The sequence below is a fragment of the Anolis carolinensis genome, chromosome 2 (assembly GCF_035594765.1).
Source record: "Anolis carolinensis isolate JA03-04 chromosome 2, rAnoCar3.1.pri, whole genome shotgun sequence".
NCBI classification, from domain to species: domain Eukaryota; kingdom Metazoa; phylum Chordata; class Lepidosauria; order Squamata; family Dactyloidae; genus Anolis; species Anolis carolinensis.
Window position 1 is genome coordinate 204,429,986 of NC_085842.1, and position 14,049 is coordinate 204,444,034.

At 40.4% G+C, this 14,049-nt stretch overlaps 1 protein-coding gene across 1 annotated transcript in view; it reads left to right on the top strand.

The window, feature by feature from the left end:
* The first annotated feature begins 9,261 nt into the window (after nucleotides 1-9,261).
* Nucleotides 9,262-14,049, top strand: part of melk (maternal embryonic leucine zipper kinase) — a 29,632-nt gene continuing 24,844 nt past the window's right edge. Inside the window, exons 1-3 of the mRNA XM_008114606.3 lie at nucleotides 9,262-9,431; nucleotides 11,659-11,753; nucleotides 13,233-13,318. Of these exons, the coding sequence (XP_008112813.2) occupies nucleotides 9,271-9,431; nucleotides 11,659-11,753; nucleotides 13,233-13,318 (342 nt within the window). The 5' untranslated portion in view covers nucleotides 9,262-9,270. The remainder of the gene's footprint in view (nucleotides 9,432-11,658; nucleotides 11,754-13,232; nucleotides 13,319-14,049) is intronic.

Here is a 14,049-nt window from a genome sequence, read left to right on the forward strand (position 1 = left end):
TACTGCGTATTTAACTACTTTTTCTGTCAAATTTGTTGTATAACATGATGTTTTGGTGCTTAATTTGTAAAATCATAATGTAATTTGATGTTTAATAGGCTTTTCCTTAATCCCTCCTTATTATCCAAGATATTCACTTATCCAAGGTTCTGCCGGCCCGTTTAGCTTGGATAAGTGAGACTCTATTTGAAATCAACACAATTCTCAACAATGATTTAATTCTTTCCCCTGAGTAGTGGTTACAATTCCTTATCAGTGTAATTTGTTACGGGCTGTTTCCTGTAAATTCAGTTTTCTACATAATCTAATGAGTAAAAAACTTTTTCTCAATATTTTAATATTAAATTTTAGCAATTTAATGTTCACACATTAACTCTAGCAATTATTTTGACACACGGGGAGAATTCATTACAGAAAATGACTACTCAAAGGACATATGCCACTTTGGACAATCTGTGTGTTCCCTAACATGGTTACGTCAGGGATAGCTCCAGAAATGTTTGTTGCTTAAGATGAAGAAAAAGATAGCACTCCTGTTCATCTTAAAGAAGCTGACCAGAGACAGCAGCTGAATCAACACTGGCAACATAACACCATTCTCAACTTACCTAAAGGCAGCAGGCAAGCCTTGGGTGCTCAAATAATCCAGACATCAAAACCATATTACCATCACATCCTCCAACTGTCCTGATTTGGTGGGGCCAGTCTCAGTTAATCCTCTGTCACACAACTTTTTTGGATAATTTTGCTACGGCCTCTCCTAGATTGTGTGCTCTTTCTCATGGACCATTTTTACCATCTTGGACCACACCCTGATCTTGCTTGGTCACACAAGTCCCAAGACCAAGTTTTTATTTATAAAATGTTGTGGAAAATGTGCTACCAGTTGTGTTAGTCTCCTTCTTTTCTCTCAATAAATAATAATAATAATAATAATAACAACAACAATAACAACAACAACAATAATAAAATACACAAAGGCATCTGGAGGCGATGCTCAACTCCAGCCATGGGGAGGTGCTCTTGTTCCATTTTTCCATGCTGAGGAGCCTGTTGTCCGTAGACATCTCCAATCTGTTGCCAGCATGTCTGATTGGCTACATGATGCGCCCTTTTACTTTTCCACCGAGGTGGTACCTATTGATCTACTTGCAGTGCATGCTTTCGAACCGCTAGGTTGGCAGAAGCTAGGGGTGATAGCGGGAGCTCAGCCAAACTCGCATCTTTGAACTGCCAAACCTCCAGTCAACAGATTTCCTGCAGCTAGTGGTTTAACCCACTGCGCTACCACAACCTCAAGAGTAAAGACCTCACCCCATGGGTTTAGGGTTCAATTTCCATGTGCTTCGGAAAAAGAGCCTTTCAGGAGTCCCATGAAGGCCATCACATGACGTAAAGGCACTTCTGGTGAGACTTCGTGAGGCTCCATTTCTGCAGCGCCCTAAATCCATCTTCAGGACTCCAAATGAAGAAAAGTGGGAGGAAAGTGGGGAAAAGATGGGCATCAACACAGGGTAGCTGGCCATCCCAGAAGATGGGGAAAGATGGGAGGGAATGGGGTAAGACCTGAATTTCGCAGACTTGAGAGCCCATCACTTTGGGCCACAGGAAAGCCCACAATCCACTCTAAATCTTCAGTTAAACCATCAGCCTCTGGCTGATCTACAACCCAATGTCACTTTCACTGGGCAGATTGTTGTAAATGGAAACTTGGAAAGTGTTTTGAGATCATACAGCTATCTTTTTAGGTGAAACTTTCCAAACCATGTGTCATGAAGTGTTAGTTTGTCAGCTGCAGTGTGTAGGTATGTCGTGCAAATGTAATGAGACATCGTATCTCAATAAATCATATCTTTTTAAAAATATAAATGAAAAGTTTTCATGAAATAGGTTGTGTCCCCAGACATTCCATTGTTACAATATGTGTGTGTGTCCGTATCTCTTATAAGGAGTTCATTTCATCTCCACTGTGCTAATAAAACTGGATTATCATGTTGAGAAATGATGCATGTCTAAAAAGTGTATCACCAACATGAAATGTTTGGAAAGCTCAGTTTTAAGGAGATGGCTTTAGGACAACGTTTTCCCTCTGTCCCAGCCCTTTCTTCTACCAAATTTAAGGACACACACTCCAAATTAACTTTTGCTAACCAGTGAGGTAGTTTGGGCACACAGTCTTGCCACTGGCCAACTAGGAATTCAACCCAGTATTCCTGAGCTGGTGCTTCCAGTACAGATTACTAGCCTGAAAATGTGCATATTGTAACACTTTTTTTTTTTGGTTTGCAATTTTTGGAAAAGAAAGGTGTTAGCCTTCACAATACTTGACAGCTGATTTGCCTTGGCAGAACATCTGGCAGATGTAAGATTCTCTCAGTGTCATTCTAACATCACACACAGGCTCTTCAATGGCTTTACTCTTGATGTAAGCACTTATAAGAAAGCACAGGAAAATCTAGCTGCAGTCTCACCGATATGCCTGAGTGTCATCTAAGCAAAATCAAACAAACCCGAAGGTTACTGTTTGAAGGGAAAAATATTGTTACAATCTATTTGTAAACTGCAGCAGGCTAGGTTACATGTGGTAAGTGTTTCCCAATGATTAGAAAGTTTTTGTAGACAAGAAAAGTATTTGTAAAGATCAAGTCTCCTGTATACATGTGACATGAAAACACCTTAGTCATGCCTCTGCCCATTTCTCCCTCAAAACTCACTTCCTTGAGTCTCGTGCCATTTAAACTGCAAGCTTGAGAATGGGGACTATCTAGTTACAGTTTTTATAAGCTACTCCAGTAGTTGCTTTTTTGTGTTGTTAAAGACTCGCGGCTGGAATCAGTGGGTTGTTGTGAGTTTTTTGGGCTGTATAGCCATGTTCCAGTAGCATTATCTTCTGACGTTTCACTTGCAACTATGGCAGGCATCCTCAGAGGTTTGTTCAGAGGTCTGTTGGAAATTAGGAAAGTGTAGTGTATATATCTGTAGAATGTCCAGGGTGGGAAAAAGAACTTTTGTTTGTTTGAAGCAAGTGTGAATGTTGCAATTAGCCAGCTTGATTATGATTGAGTAGCCTTGCAGTTGCAAAGTCAATCTGTGGGGGTATTTGTTGGCTGTTGTTGCCTGGAGGCATTCTTTGTTTGAGAGGTGTTAACTGGCACTTGATTGTTTGCTGTCTGAAATTCCCCCATTTCTGAGTGTTCTTTATTTAGTGTCTTAATTCTGGTGTTTTTTTTTAAAAAAATACTGGTAATCAGATTTTGTTCATTTTCATGGCTTCCTCCTTTCTGTTGAAATTGTCCACATGCTTGTTGATTTCAATGCCTTTTTTGTGTAGTCGGACATGATGGTTATCAGAGTGGTCCGGCATTTCTGTGTTCTCAAATAATATTTTGTGTTCAGATTGGTTCATCGAGTGCTCTGCTATGGCTGATTTCTCTGGTTGAGTTAGTCTGCCATGCCTTTCATGTTCCTTGATTCGTGTTTGGTCATTGCGTTTGGTGGTCCCACAGCTGCACGGTATATGGTAGACTCCTGCAGTGGTTAGAGGATCCCTCTTATCCTTTGCGGAACGTAACATTTGTTTAATTTTCTTGGTGGGTCTGTAAATTGTTTGTAGGTTGTATTTTTTTCATCCGGTCAGTGGTTCCCTTGATGTATGGTAAGAGCACTTTTCCTCTAAGTCAGTGGTTCTCAACCTATGGGTCCACAGATGTTTTGGCCTTCAACTCCCAGAAATCCTAACAGCTGCTAAACTGGCTGGGATTTCTGGGAGTTGTAGGCCAAAAAACCTGCTGACCCACAGGTTGAAAACCACTGTTCTAGGTGGATCTTTGTCTTTACTTTCGTAGCTTGTTCTGGTTCTTGCAGCTCTTTTGATGTCTATCGTAGAGTACCCATTGGTCTGTATAGCTCAGTTTAGGTGGTTCAGTTCACCTTGGAGGAGGTGGGATTCACAGATCTTGTTTGCATGATCTCCCAGGGCTTTAATTGTGCTTCTGCTGAAAATTTGCATTTCTGCTGAATCTTAGAGTTGGGGAAGAGACCATAAGGGCCATCCAGTCTAAACCTCTGACCTGCAATAACAGTTCAAAACTACTTTTTGTCTCTTTTGGCTTTCACTACAACCCTGATATTAGCCTCCATTTCTTTTTGAATCAATTGTTATTTTGCTCATGATAAATTATTAAATAATTATTTCACATTAGAGTATTCATATGGGGAAAACTGGAGCCCCCAGATGGCGTAGTGGACTAAGTGACTTGAAGGTTGGGTTGCTGACCTGAAAGCTACCAGGTTCGAATCCCACCTGGGGAGAGTGTGGATGAGCTCCCTCTATCAGCTCCAGCTCCATGCGGAGACATGAGAGAAGCCTCCCACAAGGATGGTAAAAACATCAAAACATCCGGGCGTCCCCTGGGCAACGTCCTTGCAGACGGCCAATTCTCTCACTCCAGAAGCAACTCCGGTTGCTCCTGACGCGAAAAAAAAAAAAATGGGGAAAACTGACAAAAACAAAAGTTTTGATTTTTTTTTTGGCAAAACTCCAGATGAACTTTAAAAACCAATATCATAATTTAATCACTTTTAAAACAAGCTATAAAAATTAACATAATGTGTTTGAGTTCTCAGTATTTATACAAAACAGAAAAAATCTTAAATGAAGCCAGGATCTAACTTCCAAATGTCCCTGGCCATCCTGCTGCTATTTATAGTGACTGCAGTGCAACCTGACAAGCAGTTCTTGAAAAACAGCATGACTGCATGTGGTGATGACATTCACCTTTTCTCTACCTTCCTTCCTCCCTTCCATGGCTTTGCTTCTCCATCACTGAAGTAGAGTGGTGTCAGAAAAACCATGGTTGTTTTTTTTAAATTATAATTTTGAGTGTTTCAGTTGAATTTAACATTAAACCTTGGTTTGTTTTTCCTCATTTCCTCATGCCATCCCCCCATTTGAGACTTAGTCCTTTAAATCAATAAATATTCATGAATTTGAGCATACATAGAAAATGGAAATGGAGCAGGAATGAGGACTTTGCTTATGATCAACAAAGCGTACTTTTAAAAAGTTATGATTGCTGGACTTCAGACTGAAAATAGTCAGCACCAACACTGTAAAAGGAAATAAATCCATACCAAGCCTTTCAGATATCCTACTAAGTGTCTGTTGATGTAAATAAAATGATTTGAGAAGTGCTGATACAATAATAACTCAAAGGGACCACAGACTGGCAATCATAGTTAAGGGCTGGTTCTAAAATTGGTATTCGCTGCACAGAGCAAGTGACTGAAGGGAGAAGACAGCTTCCCTCCTACTAAATAGAAATAAGGGGACAGGCTACAATTAAATCTTCAGATTAAAGAATGTTAATTCAGTTATGTAAAGTATCAGAGGCTCTTTTACTTGAGGAGCTGTCAGTCAACATAACTACGGTCTACATGGCAAGTATTTCAGAAGGAGAACCACTATGTTTACACTTCTACAAGTGGAGCTAGCCAATCTGAGTGGCTTATTCTTTGTAGGAGAATTCTGTGTGTTTTTATGTTCATCTGCTGCAGAAAAAATAAGACCAGAGAAGCACGCAAATTAATATACTTCTTTATATGTAAACACTATTAAATAGCTGAGCCTGATTTTCAATATGCATGCCATTTATCTGTGAACGTATCTCTGTAAAGCAAGAGTTATTTCCCTAACATAGCAATCCTATGGGCAGAAAGTGGAGGATGACAAGAACTGAAGGCAGGAGAACTAAGTTATACAAAGGGGGGAAGAATGGCATTTCCCTCTTTTATCATTTCCCCTTTTATATTTCAATTTTTAGCATTGCTTATAATGGGAAATAAGTTATGTGCAAATGTATGGTTAGAATGCTGTGTATGCTTCTCCCAATTCCAGTGGCATGTTATACGCTGAGGATCCATAACCTTCCCTTAACCCATCCAAAGATGCTCCCCTGAACACCTTTTATCAATGCAAGGCCTGTGAAAGTTTTTAAAAGGCTCTTCAAATGGGTTTGTGAAGCAAAAACTCCCCCTAAGGTTGGGCATTTCCCTGCCTTCCGAGACAGGAGATCTGAAACAATTTAGGATTTAGAGATGGTACCAGCCTAGGCCAAAATCATGTTGGGATGTTACATCAGTAATGGAGGTAAAACGTTCTTTATGTCCTCAAGAACAACTTAAGGCCAATAACCACTAGATCAGTGGTTCTCAACCTGGGGTCCCCAGATGTTTTTGGCCTACAACTCCCAGAAATCCCAGCCAGTTTACCAGCTGTTAGGATTTATGGGAGCTGTCAAAAACATTTGGGGACCCCAGGTTGAGAACCACTGCACTAGATGTCGACCATGGAGTTTTGCAAGAAGACCTAGAGATTCCTAGGCTCATCTACACTGTCGAATTAATGCAATTTGACACCACTCTAACTGCCATGGCTCAAAGCTATGGAATTCTGGGATTCATAGTTTGTTTTGGCGCTCTGTGGCAGAGAAGGCTAAATACCTTTTAAAACTACAACTCCTATGATTCCATAGCATTGAACCACAGCAGTGAAAGTGGTGTCAAAATGCATTAATTCTATAGTGTAGATACACCGCTACAGAGGTGTTTGTTCTTTCAAGGATTTTCTAAACCTTTTGCCACATTCACAGAGGTCCTGCAGCTCTAACCTCAGCAAATGTGGAGCACTGACTGCAGCTGGATTATTTATCTCATGCTTTTCATTCACTGAATTACTATTGTGCCCTGCTTGTTTTTAAAAAGATCTTTACTTGGGTCTGCTGCCATCTGCTGGCAGACATTTGTTCTCATTGCTTCAAAAAGTCCAACTTAAGAAATCATTTGTCTTTTATAGAGCTATAGTGACACTCCATGAAAAGCACATTCTTGCACCATCCATTCCTATTTTTCAACATAAGTGAAATAAAGCAAACATTATCTTCTTGCTGGCAAAGACACTCGATATCATTTCCTCTGAGTTTGTGATGAAGGAAGTATCATCCTGGGCTGGATCCAGGCCTGTAGCGAGGGGGGGGGGGGGGGTTAGGGGTTCAACCCCTCCTCCCCGAAATTTTTCAAGTTATAAAAAAATCTCGTTTACTCATGAATTTTAACTGGTTAACCAAATCCCCATGCTAAGTCTATGAGATGCAAGACATTAAGAGTCCCTCCAGGCACTATCTCAAGCAGATATTGACAGGTTTGTAGCGGAGAGGGGTATGTGCTAGGGGTTCAACCTCCCCCAGAAATTTTCAAAACCCCTCCCGAATTTTTTTTCTGGCTACGGCCCTGGCTGGATCTACACTGCCCTGTATCCCAGAATCTGATCTCAAATTATCAGAACAAACTGGATTATACACGTTTCCACTACCATGTAATCTGGGATAAGCAGATAATCTGGGATAAGATCCTGGGGTATAAGGGTAGTGTAGAAGGGGCTCTAGAAGAGTGATTTGTAATTTAAAATAAAAATTAAAATAAACATTTCCAAATTAGCCCTGAACACACAGGGAGGGCAAGATTGGCAGTGCTCCACATCATACAATTTAAGAAAAACTGTTTTACAAAAGTAAATTGTGTCTGGAAAATTATATGAAACAAGCACAACTCTAAGGATTAATTGTGGCTTAAAGACACATAGTAGACACATAACTGATTTCCCCCACACACCTGGAAAACACTTCTGAATCACTAGATCTTCCACATAGCTGTATGAAATCCCATATTATCTGCTTTGAACTGGGTTATATGGCAGTGTGGACTCAGATATCCCAGTTCAAAGTAGATATTGTGTATTATCTGCCTTGATATTCTGGGGTATATGGTTGTGTGGAAGCTCCCCTTCCCTGGATGAGTTGCTAGCTAGAGGGAGAAAAGGGGCCTTTAACTACAAGATGGCTTACATGGGTTCTTCATTCTCAGTTTCTTACTACGACAACCTACTCAAGTTTTATAATTTTGTTTGTTGCTTATCAGTTCAGTCGCTTTTGACTCTTTGTGACCTCATAGATCAGTCCACACCAGAGCTCCCTGTCGGCCGTCACCACGCCCAGCTCCATCACCGTCAAGCCAGTCACTTCAAGGATACCATCCATCCATCCTGCCCTTGGTCGGCCCTCTTCCTTTTTCCTTCCATTTTCCCCAGAATCATAACCTTCTCCAAGCATTCCTGTCTTCTCATGACGTGACCAAAATACTTCATCTTTGCCTCTAATATCCTTCCCTCCAGTGAGCAGCTGGGCATTATTTCCTGGAGGATGGACTGGTTGGATCTTCTTGCGGTCCAAGGCACTCCAACACCAGTTCAACTTGTGGTCCATTTTCCTCCAACACCAGTTCAAAGGTGTCTATCTTCCTTTGCTCAGCCTTCCTTATAGTCCAGCTCTTGCATCCGTAGGTTACTACGGGGACTTACTTGCTTAGGCGATCCCTCGTAGGCCGAGGATGATAGTCCTCCCATTCTGGTGTCTTGGGGATGAGTCCGGAGGTGGCTGACCTATTCTTGATCCGCATGTTCTCCCTCAGTGAGAACAACGGTTTCCAGGTGGAAGGCAGTCCTGGTCAGGGTTGGCTTGATGCGCCTTCCTCTTAGCAGGTTTCTCCCTTAAGCCCTCCATTCGTGCCTCTTCGAACTCCGCAGCACTGCTGGTCACAGCTGACCTCCAATTAGAGTGCACAAGGGCCAGGGCTTTCCAGTTCTCAGTGTCTATGCCACAATTTTTAAGGTTGGCTTTAAGCCCATATTTAAATCTCTTTACTATGGGGAACACCAATATCAAATATAGTGTCAAAACTGGACTCATTCTACAGTGTAGATGAAGCCAGTAGACTATGTGGGAAAGACTCCACATCATTCCTAGCACTAGTGCAGGAATGGGCAAACTTTGGCCCTACAGGCGTTTTGGACTCCAACTCCCACAATTCCTAAAAGCCTACTGGCTGTTAGGAATTGTGGGAGTTGGAGTCCAAAATACCTGGAGGGTCAAAGTTTGCCCATTCCTGCACTAGAGAGACTCAGGACCCTTCCACACAGCCATATAACCCAGAATAGCAAGGGAGAAAATCCCACAATATCTACTTTGAATTGGGTTATCTGAATCCACACGGCCATCTAGCCCGGTTCAAAGCAGAAAATGAGGGGTTTTATTCAGTTGTGTGGAAGGGGCCTTACACAAAGTAATGAACCCTCATCCTCGCTCGCCTGTTTAAAACAACTTCCGCCACACATCCCAACATGGCGACTTCATAGCAGCGCGTTCTGACCTTCCTCCCATGCGCCTTTTCACTAAGCCCCGCCTCTCCGGCGAGAATGCGGCTTTTCCTTTGGACGGAGACCGGAAGTGGCTGCTCGGTCCGGGAATTTTAAACCTTGGCAGGCGGCTTGGGAAAGGCTCGGAGCGGAGAGTCGTTGGGACCGTTGTTTCCTTCACCTGGTGAGTGGATGAAGGACACAGCAGCGCTTCTTTTTCTTTTTACATGGGGTTCTTCCTCCTTCCTTACTTCGCTCTAATTAAACTGAGATTCCTCTGTAGGCTGAAGTTTATTTAAGTTTCCCCATAGCCATAAACCCAGCACAACTCCAGGCCCTTCCACACAGCCATATAACACAGATTATTAAGGCAGAGTCCACACTGCTATATATTCCAAAGCATATAATGTGGGATTTTATTCAGCTGTGTGGAACCAACCCTTTACAAGAGATATGGACATACAGTAGAGTCTCACTTATCCAACATAAACGGGCCGGCAGAATGTTGGATAAGCGAATATGTTGGATAATAAGGAGGGATTAAGGAAAAGCCTATTAAACATCAAATTAGGTTATGATTTTACAAATTAAGCACCAAAACATCATGTTATACAACAAATTAGAAAAGGTAGTTCAATATGCAGTAATGCTATGTAGTAATTACTGTGTTTACAAATTTAGCACCAAAATATAATGATGTATTGAAAACATTGACTACAAAAATGTGTTGGATAATCTAGAACGTTGGATAAGTGAGACTCTACTGTATACATAAATTGTAATAATGAAATGTATGGGGACACGACATATTTCATGAAAAACTTTATATTTTTAAAATACATTTTATTGCTCATTTAACATAGACTCAGGATTTTTGTTCATGTGACAGACCTACACACTAATGTGGCGTGACACAATTTGGAAAGCTGTGCGCTACATATGTGGTATAGACTTAGAACAGAAGTTTGGCATGGAAATCGCACAAAGAGGCTCAGAAAGCAAATGTACCTGCTTTTATGTATGTTGACACTGCACAGGCGTAATATTGTGAGAACAGAAAGTATTAGTCTTAGCATATGTCATAATATTCTTTTGGAAAAAATTGGGAAATATAAACAGTTGTTGAAGGCTTTCATGGCCGGAATCACTGGGTTGCTGTGCGTTTTCCAGACTGTATGGCCATGTTCCAGATGCATTTTTTCCTGACATTTCGCCCACATCTATGGCAGGCATCCTCAGAAGTTGTGAGGTCTGTTGGAAACTAGGCAAGTGGGATTTATATATCTGTGGAGTAATGTTGAGGGTGGGAGAAAGAACTCTTGTCTGTTTGAGGCAAATGTAAATGTTGCAATTGATCACCTTGCTTATCATTGAAAAGTCTTGCAGCTTCAAAGCCTGGCTGCTTCCTGCCTGAGGGAATTCTTTGCGGGGAGGTGTTAGCTGGCCCTGATTGCTTCTTGTCTGGAATTCCCCTGTCTTCTGAATGTTGTTCTTTATTTACTGTTCTGATTTTAGAGAAGCCAGATTTTGCTCATTTTCATGGTTTCCTCCTAAAAAACAACACTCAGAAGACAGGAGAATTCCAGACATGAAACAATCAGGGCCAGCTAACACTGTCCAAGAAAGGATTCCCCCAGGCAGGAATCAGTCAAGCTTTGAAGCTGCAAGGCTATTCACTGCTAATCAAGGTGACCACTTGCAATATGCACACTAGCCTCCAACAGACAAGAATTCTTTCTCCCACCCTTGACATTCTGCAGATATATAAACCCCACTTGCCTAGTTTCTAACAGACCTCACAACCTCTGAGGATGCCTGCCATAGATGTGGTCAAAACGTAAGGAGATAATTCTTCTGGAATATGGCCATACAGCTCAGAAAATTCACAGCAACCCAGTGAATGTACTGATTGTAAAGAAACGAAAGATATGTGACACAGTTCTGGACATGTAGTAAGACGCTTGTGAAATTATCTTCTGAAGAATGACATTCTGTTGGTGTGGTTTGGTGCCAGTAGCCAAGAATTCTGGGTTGAGACATTGGCAGGCCCAAACTTCATAATGCAACCTTGCCATTTTTTTAGCAGGCAGTCTTGCCTCTGTTACTGCTTGTAGTTTGACCTTTAGTTGACATCACAGTCTGGTCCAACCAAGAAGTTCTAAAGTGTTTCTTTCTATTCCAACTTGTGGCCTTCTGCTTTCATTTGTCTTCTGTAAGAAGAAATTTCTCCAAGGGTTAAACTGATTTCTTGCCCTGCATTAAAAACCCCCAATGTTTTAGTAATGTTTACACCATATAGTAGTTAGAGAATTGCATTTCATTTTTATGGTGTTTGCCATGGCATTTTTAAAAATTATTGCCATATATCAGTATAAATGTATGAGCATAAATCATCACTTATGTCCTAACAGGTACCTGGAGGGGACACTTTCGCAATTCAGTATGGCTGTGGATGACTATGAGGAACTTCTCAAATATTATGAACTACATGAAACAATTGGAACAGGTATTCTTCTTTGCACATCCAAGGAAAAGTGGCTAACTATCTAGATCTAAAGCCAGTGTGGGAAAACTTCCTTCTCTTCTTTTGCTGCACAAAAGAAATCAATCTAAACAGTTTTCCAATCTTTCAGAACATATTTTGGGGTGCAAAAGGGCTTCTATTTTAAAACCTACTGCTGTTACTGGTCCTTCAACAGGTGTAGTCTGTTGAATGTGGACACTGAATTTTACAAGAGCTAGTAAAAGTTAACTTACTAATGACTTACCCTACATTTTGTCCAGAATTGTCCTAAATAATAATTTACAATGAATATGAAATAATAAATATACGAGGGCTATCCAGAAAGTAGGTTACGTTTTGGATTTTACAAAGGATGAAGTACCATATGCAGCTGAAAGGCACATTCCAATACTACAATCTCATGTAATCCCCAGTGAAATCTAGGCACATTTCATATATATATAAATGAGTTTGGAAAGGTCTACCCCAGTAAATTTGCCGCCTCTCTCCTCCGTTTCCAACAATGGGGGCGTGGCTGGCAGCACAGCGTTTTGGCTATGCTGCAGGAAGGGAGAAGGGGCAAGAGCTGAGGACACAAGCAGGGAATTTACTGGAGCAGTACTTTTCAAACTCATTTATCTATATAAAACGTGCCTAAATTTCAATGAGATTGTAGTATTGGAATGTGTCTTTCATCTGCATATGGTAAATGATTTATCCTATACTTTGTCCTTTTTAAAATCCAAAACGTAACCTACTTTCTGGATAGCCCTCGTAGTATAGATTAAAAAATTGTGATTTTAAATACAGCATTAAATTCTGCGGTAAATTAGAATTGAAGTATACCTACTTACGCATCAATCCCAGTCTACTAAATGGATTAGTATACTTGCAATACAAAATATTCTATTGTCTGTACAGGGTGTTTGAAAAAGAACTCCCTAGTTTTAAGTATAAATACATTAAAACTAAGGAGTTCTTTTTCAAACACCCTATATTTGGTCTATAACTGCATCAGTGGACATGACATATTAATAAAAGAAATAGAGAGGAGTTGACAAGACCCACAAGTAATAAATGTATGTTGATCCAGATATACATATGTGGGTTTTAAGGCAAGTATTGAAAATTTTACAGGCGAGCTGTATTTTGAGGTGAGATTTCAAGAAATGAATCACAGGTATCTCATAGCTATACAGTCTAAGTTGCAAGTATATTAAAAGGAATACAAAATTGTTACTTAAAAATGTAGAATCTCCAGGGGAACAAGTCACGTATGAACCAGATGATAGACAGACACGTATCTTGTCGGTTGTTCAGATAAATAATAGTGCTTTAGCAGGAAACAGGTTGAAAGGCACCTGCAAGCCATCCTGTCTTGTGCCAGCAGTATCTTCCCCTGCACCCTATAAGTAGTTTCCCTTATGCTTTCTAAGGTGGAGTTGAAGACAAATATTTCTTCATGGTTTTTCTTATCTGTAGGTGGCTTTGCAAAGGTAAAATTGGCCCGTCACTTGCTTACTGGTGAACAAGTCGCAATAAAAATAATGGACAAGCTGACTCTGGGGGTAAGTGAGTTTCTAAGTGAGGAGAGACCAATTCTGTCTGAATGAATGATGTTTCTAACTGTATAATGTGCTAATGTGAAACTGTTGGGAGTTTTTTTGATCTTAAGGCAGTGACACTGTCTTAATTAAAAGATTACATTCACACATCTGGAATCACTTTGGTCTCTACTAATGCTAGGAGTTCTCTAATCCTAAAAAAACTAGGACTTCATGTATCACTTTAAAATTTCTGGAATCACTTTGTAGTCTGATTATACTGTATAGGCATGTTCTTCAGTAACTTATAACTTGAATTTACCTTCAGCTATTGACTTTGAAATGTTGTCGTACCTTTTTTGTTGTCGATGCCTACAAAATAATATGTATACGAAGATATGACTATAGGTAATCCTTGTGATTCTGCTCAGTCTCTTTCCCTGTCTTTTTTAGTGTTCTTAGTGTATTTTGATTGATAGATAGATAGATAGATAGATAGATAGATGTATTTTATGTTGATATGTTTTGGCTGTGTTGTATTTCACTTAGAACCATTAGGAGAGGCAGATAACTTATTATTACTATTATCATTATCACCCAAATCCCCTGTTTTTTCAGTTCTCCAGTCAGATGTATCTCAAAAGCATAGCTGTGTGGGCGAGCCATGAAATATAACTCACTTGTTACAGCAGGGTTTTTTTGTCAACTAATCTTCCTTCCCTCTGATGTGTTAGTAACTGAAATATGTTGGTCAC